Genomic DNA, 7,058 nt, shown 5'->3' with positions numbered 1-7,058 from the left:
ATATATGTGTGTGTATATATCTTCTATAGACATATATATTTAACGTATACATGTGTATATGATTTATGAATTAGTATATAACTATATATTTAGTGTGTGTATATATTGTAATATATATCTTGTAGTATATTTTATTTAAAGCAGTACATATATATTGAATGATACGTATATATGTGTATATATATTTTCTAAAGTAGTATATATTTAACTATACATATGTATATATTTTATAAATTAGTATATAACTATATATATAGTTTGTGTATATATTGTAGTATATATATATCGTATATATGTGTATGTATCTTCTATAGATGTAGTATATATTTAACGTAATGTTGCGTTGGATGTGTGGACTAACTAGAGAGAATAAAGTTAGGAATGAGATTATCCAGGAGAAGGTGGGAGTGACTTCGGTGGAGGACAAGATGCGAGAAGAAAGGTTGAGATGGTTTGGGCATGTGATGAGGAGGGACACGGATGCTCCTGTTCGGAGGTGTGAGATGCTAGCTTTGGATGGCTTCAAGAGGAGTAGAGGTAGGCCTAAGAAATACTGGAGGGAGATGATTAGGCATGACATGGAACTACTTCAGATTACTGAGGACATGACCCTAGACATGAAGGTGTGGAGGTCGCGAATTAAGGTAGACGGCTAGGGTGAGTGTGTAGGTAATCACTAGGTGATAGGGGGATTTGGGTGTGGTGGGTGTTTTAGGCCTGTGAGGGCATGTTACTACCACATGGGTATCTATGTTCTTATTTCATATTCCGTATTGTTCGTATTTCTCTTATTTCCCATTTCTCTGAGACTTAGTGTTCCTATTTTTTTTAATCTCTTATTTCTGGTATGCTATACAGCCTGTTTTATGTCTCATTACGATCTTGGTATACTATTCTCTATCTTGAGCCGAGGGTTTATCGGAAACAGCCTCTCTACTTTCTCAGAGGTAGTGGTATGGACTGCATACATTTTACCCTCCCCAGACCTCACTTTGTGGGAATATACTGGGTCTGTTGTTGTTGTATACATGTGTATATGTTTTATAAATTATTATATATATCATTATATTATAGTATATATTTTGTAGTATATGTTTTATTTAGAGTATTTTATATATTTAACTAACGTATAGTCGTATACACGATTACATATGTAATTGTGTATATATATATATTTTTTAAATTCTAATGTAGTATATACTATATATATTGTATATATATATTGTTTAGCGTATTTCAAATGTATATAGGTGGGTATATATAGTATATATTGAAGAATTTTTTTTTTGATCGATTTTGATCGGATTTAGGTGGGTTGGATCAGATTGAGTTAAATGGGCCGATTCAAAGTTATTTTTAAAAAAATTACTATTGGGCCCGAAATCGGACCGATCCGTTTAATCAGGCTCGACTCCAAACCAACCCACAACCTGACTAAAATTCACGGGCTAATTTTGGGGGTGTCCGGCCCGACCCACTTAACACCCTTACATGGGTGGAGTGAGATTATTCAACTAGTCTTAACACTAAACGTCTAATGCCGCCAGCTAATTTTTTCTGGTCTCAATATTTGTCACACTTTTTAAATTAAAATTATGTTAATTTTAATCAATATTTCAAATTATATTTTTCATTTTATAATATGAGAAAAATTATAGTAATTATTATATTTTCAATATTTTATTTAATTTTAAATTAATTTTCAAAAAGTGAAAAATATAACATAAAATAGAAGAGGAGTATTCAAACAAAGAGGCTTAGGAAAATAAGAAAACTGTAAAACTCTTTTGAAGTTGACCTCGCTCATCGGTGTTGGTGGGTCAACATTATACAACTACTAGTGCCTAGTAGGACAGGTACATGTCTATTCCAAAAATCCAAATACCGCTTAGTGCTCTCACCAACTCTTTATCCACTTCTCCTATATAAATAAATACCATCCTCAGCCCATTTCTCTTCTTCAAATATCAAACTTTTCATTTTCAAGATATTCAATTTCAAACAATCAAATAAATGGCCATCCGTATTGATGATGAAGCCCCTATCCATGGAGATGTATTAGAAACTATTCTTTCACACGTGCCACTTATTGACTTAGTTCCTGCTTCATACGTGTCAAAATCGTGGAGCCAAGCTATTACTTCTTCTCTCCGATGCTTCAACAAGCCGAAGCCGTGGCTCATTATCCACACTCAATGCACTCGCTCTCCTTATGACATTTCTGTACATGCGTATGACCCCCGTTCACACGTGTGGATCAAGATATCTCAACCGTCCATTAAGTACGTCTCCGCACTACGATCATCTCATTCAAATTTAATCTACATGCTTTCTCCATCGAAACTCTCCTTCTCATTTGAACCCATGAATCTCACGTGGCATCACGTGGATGCCCCGCAAGTATGGCGGACCGATCCTATCGTAGCTCACGTAGGTGGCTCCGTTATTATAGCCGGTGGCACGTGCGATTTCGAAGACGATCCGCTAGCTGTGGAAATATACAACGCGGAGACTCGCACGTGGGAAATGTGCGAGTCAATGCCCGATATATTAAAAGATTCTGCAGCTTCTACTTGGTTATCAATCGCCACAACGGGCGACAAACTCTACATTTCCGAGAAATTTACAGGTGTCACTTACTGCTTTGACCCGAAAACCAAGAAGTGGTCTGGACCTTACGAGCTAAGGCCCGAACCACGTATTTTCCACTCGATAGTCGGATTTTCAAATAACCGTTTGATCCTTATTGGCATGATCGGGGACACTGAAAATGTGACTGGAATTAAAATTTGGAAAGTGGACACGCAGAGTTTCGAGTGCCATGTATTGGGGGAAATGCCATCGGCGTTAATTCAGAAGGTTCAGAGTGAAACATTCGGAGTTTCATCCATCACTGTGTGTTTAGCTGGAGATTATGCTTACATGAGTAAGTCGTCAGAGGTGGCGGAGGAGATAGTGGTCTGTGAGTTTAAAAATGGTGGCGGATTACGGTGGTGGAGCATGAAAAATGCGGCTGCCGGTGATGGAAATAGATCGGAGAGAGTGGTGTTTACTTGTTCGGTTATTGGGTTAGGTAATTTGAAGCGAGCTGTGTCATCGGAAAATCGGAAATTTGCTGTCAAGTTGTGAAAATTTGACGCATGGACTATTTGTTTTCATGTTTTTATTTTGGCATTAAAGCTGTAATTTATTTCATTGCTGCCATTTTTTCTGTCGTTGTTGTCTCCTAAGTACTTTTTTTTTTTTTTTTTAAAAAAAGAAATTGTTGCCACCAACTGTTGTTGATTAATTAATTGATTAAAGAGGAGCTTTGGACCATTTGCTTTTTACCAACAAGGAAACCACTTTTTCTTAGGGTGTGTTTGGTATGATGAAAAATGTTTTCTGAAAATATTTTTTTATTTTTTTTTATTTGGTTGTAACATAATTTTGGAAAAGTATTTTTTAAAGGAATTCATTTTTCTTTATTTAAAAGAAAATAACTTTCCTCATAGGTTAAGGAAAGTCATTTTCTAGAAAATATTGAGATGTGACTTATGAAAATTTGAAATTAAAATATGAATAAAGTGATCAAAATAAGTCATCTATTTAATAAGTTATCAAAATAGACTAAACATAATAATTTATTACGTTTTATATCTTTTAAACGATTTGATAGCGGATGTGTATAGTAAAAAAAATTTAGTAAAACATAGTAATAATTTATTACGTTTTACAAAACTTTTTTAATAACGCAATAATTTATTACATTTTATAATTTTTTTTATAAAATGTAATAATTTATTACGTTTACATGATTTGACATACAGAAGTGATGTGATAGTATACAAATTTTTTTTTAATTATAAATTAAAACTTTATAACTTTATTAACTTTTATAAATTAAAACTTTTTGTTACAATTTATAAATTATAAATTTTTATTAAGTTTCTTACAAAAAATTTTTATAAAAAAAATTATTGCTTCGTTTTATCAAATCAAGTATCACCTCGCTCACTATTTTTGACTTTTTCTTTCATAAATCGTATCAAGAAGTTACCTTTTAATAAATAAAAAATAAAAATAAATAATTACAAATTTATTTTATTAATACGTAATGAAAAATTAGACTATTTTCTAAATTAGGTCATATGAATGTATAATTGTTGATGTCACATCTCATAAAAATTAATCGAATGATTAAAAATGTGTAGTTAAATATTATGTTTTAGAATATATATTATATTTTTAATTAGAAGGCCATATGCTAATGTAAAGTTAAAATTTAGGTAGAAAAAAAATATTTTCTATTCACCAATCAAACACCATAATATTTTTTGAAAAATATTTTTCACTTAACAACCAAACATAAGAAAATAAATAAAATACCAACTTATTTTCTATGAAAATATTTTCCATCATACCAAACACACCCTTAGTTTGGATATACACTACGTAACTAGTTTGCTGAACGAGTAACTAGATAATTGGTTATGAACCGTATTAACATATTTCTATATTACAGAAGACTTGGTTTCGACTATCTCTTTTTTATTTACCATTTTATTCTTAATTGCTCCGTAATTTATTATATTATTTCTAATTAATTATTATAAATTATTTATATATTAGAATTAACAATATTTTTATTATATTACACCTAATTAATTATTATAAGTCATTTATATATTAGAATTAATAATATTTAATTAAAAAAGTAGATATTTATGAGGTTTGTTTCAATTGCTTTAACCGTGATTTTACTATATCATCCCTAATTAATTATTATAAGTCATTTATTTATTAAAAAATAATAAGATTTAATTAAAAAATAGATGACGTGTTTGCCTATATTAACCCTAATTGTTCAGTGATTTATTATATTACCCCTAATTAACTATTATAAGTCATTTATATATTAAAATATAATATATAGATTAATTAATTATTAGAAGTGATTTATATATTAGAATTAATAATATTTAATTAAAAAATAGATATTTATGACGTTTGTTTCAGCTTCTTTAACCATGATTTTACTATATCATTCCTAATTAATTATTATAAGTCATTTATGTATTGAAAATTAATAATATTTAATTAAAAAAACCAGCTGCTTCGTCATTTACTATATTATCTCTGATTGCTCCGTGATTTACTATATTACCCCTAATTAATTATTATAAGTCATTTGTATATTAGAATTAATACTATTTTTTATTATATTACCCATAATTAATTATTATAAGTCATTTATATAGTAGAATTAATAATATTTAATTAAAAAATAGATATTTATGACGTTTGTTTCAGCTGCTTTAACCGTGATTTTACTATATCAACCCTAATTAATTATTATAAGTCATTTATCTATTAAAAAATTAATAATATTTAATTAAAAAAATATATGACATATCTGCCTATTGTTTCGACCAGCGCTTCATCAATTATTATACTACCCCTAATTGCTTCGTGAATTACTATATTACCCCTAATTAATTATTATAAGTCATTTATATATTACAATTAATAACATTTTTTATTATATTACCCCTAATTAATTATTATAAGTCATTTTACTATATTACCTCTAATTGCTCCATGATTTACTATATTATCCCTAATTAATTATTATAAGTAATTTATATATTATAATTAATAATATTTTTTATTAGTCATTTATGTATTTAAAAAATTCATTATATTTAATTAAAATATTGATTTCGACATGGCTGCTTCAACAGCTGCACCATGATTTCACTATCACCATTAATTAATTACTATAAGTCATTTATGTATTAGAAAATTAATAGTATTTAATTAAAACAAGAAAAATATGTGTTTATGACATATTTGTTGCAGTTGCTTCAACCATAATCATCTTTGAGAAGATGATCCCAGACTTTATTGTTAATTGAAGCATCTATGTTCCAGTTTTTGCATGAAATAATCCTATGAATATTAGTTCTACATCTTTTCTATATTTTGTAACATGTCTCAATCTTATCATCGAACAATTAAAATAACTCGACTACACGACACATCACACTTTCTTATCATGTGGAAAAAAACTATCTTATAAAACTTCACTTGTTAGCGAGTACCGTCAAATAGTTATCATTTAAAAAGTTATCGTTTTAAATCAATGTACATTTATATTTGTATTTCATCAATATCAAATATTAGTGCTAAAAGATGTCTATAGTATTGGGCCCGAGCTGACACAGGCCATGCACCTCTAGTGAGGTGGTTTCGACCACCTCTTCATTTACTATACTACCCCCAATCATTTACTATATTACATCCTAATTGCTCTATAATTTACTATATTATCCCTAATTAATTATTACAAGTCATTTATATTAGAATTAATAATATTTTTTATTATATTACCCCTAATTAATTATTATAAGTCATTTATATATTAGAATATATAATATTTAATTAAAAAATAGATATTTATAGCGTTTGTTTCAGCTGCTTTAATCGTGATTTTACTATATCATTCCTAATTAATTATTACAAGTCATTTATGTATTAAAAAATTAATCATAATTAATTCAAAAAAATAGATTACTATATTAACCCCTATCATTTACTATATTTCCCCTAATTGCTCTGTAGTTTACTATATTATCCCTAATTATTTATTATAAGTCATTTATATATTAGAATTAATAATATTTTTAAATTATATTATCCCTAATTAATTATTATAAGTCATTTATATATTAGAATTAATAATATTTAATTAAAAAATAGATGACATGTCTGCCTATATTACCCCTAATTACTTCGTAATTTACTATGTTACCCCTAATTAATTGTTATAAGTCATTTATATATTAGAACTAATAATTTTTTTTACTATATTACCCCTAATTAATTATTATAAGTCATTTGGTTTCGACCACTGCTTCGTCATTTACTATTTTACCCCTAATTGCTCCATGATTTACTATATTACCCCTTATTAATTATAGTAAGTCATTGATATAATAGAATTAATAATATATTTTTATTATATTACCCCTAATTAATTATTAGAAGTCATTTATATATTAGAATTAATAATATTT

The 7,058-nt window shown here is 28.1% G+C and overlaps 1 protein-coding gene across 1 annotated transcript; it reads left to right on the top strand.

Moving 5' to 3' along the window:
• The first annotated feature begins 1,745 nt into the window (after positions 1-1,745).
• LOC107848395 (F-box/kelch-repeat protein At1g23390) lies at positions 1,746-3,247 on the top strand. The gene has a single exon (XM_016693157.2). The coding sequence runs from the start codon at positions 2,014-2,016 to the stop codon at positions 3,127-3,129; it is 1,116 nt and encodes a 371-aa protein (XP_016548643.2). The 5' UTR covers positions 1,746-2,013; the 3' UTR covers positions 3,130-3,247.
• The last annotated feature ends 3,811 nt before the right edge of the window (positions 3,248-7,058 follow it).

This window comes from Capsicum annuum, chromosome 11 (assembly GCF_002878395.1).
Source record: "Capsicum annuum cultivar UCD-10X-F1 chromosome 11, UCD10Xv1.1, whole genome shotgun sequence".
Lineage (NCBI taxonomy): Eukaryota > Viridiplantae > Streptophyta > Magnoliopsida > Solanales > Solanaceae > Capsicum > Capsicum annuum.
This window is presented reverse-complemented; position numbering and strand designations above follow the sequence as displayed.

Coding starts and splice junctions, on each gene's coding strand:
- LOC107848395 (XM_016693157.2), top strand. CDS start 2,014: ATGGCCATCCGTATTGATGATGAAGCCCCTATCCATGGAGATGTATTA.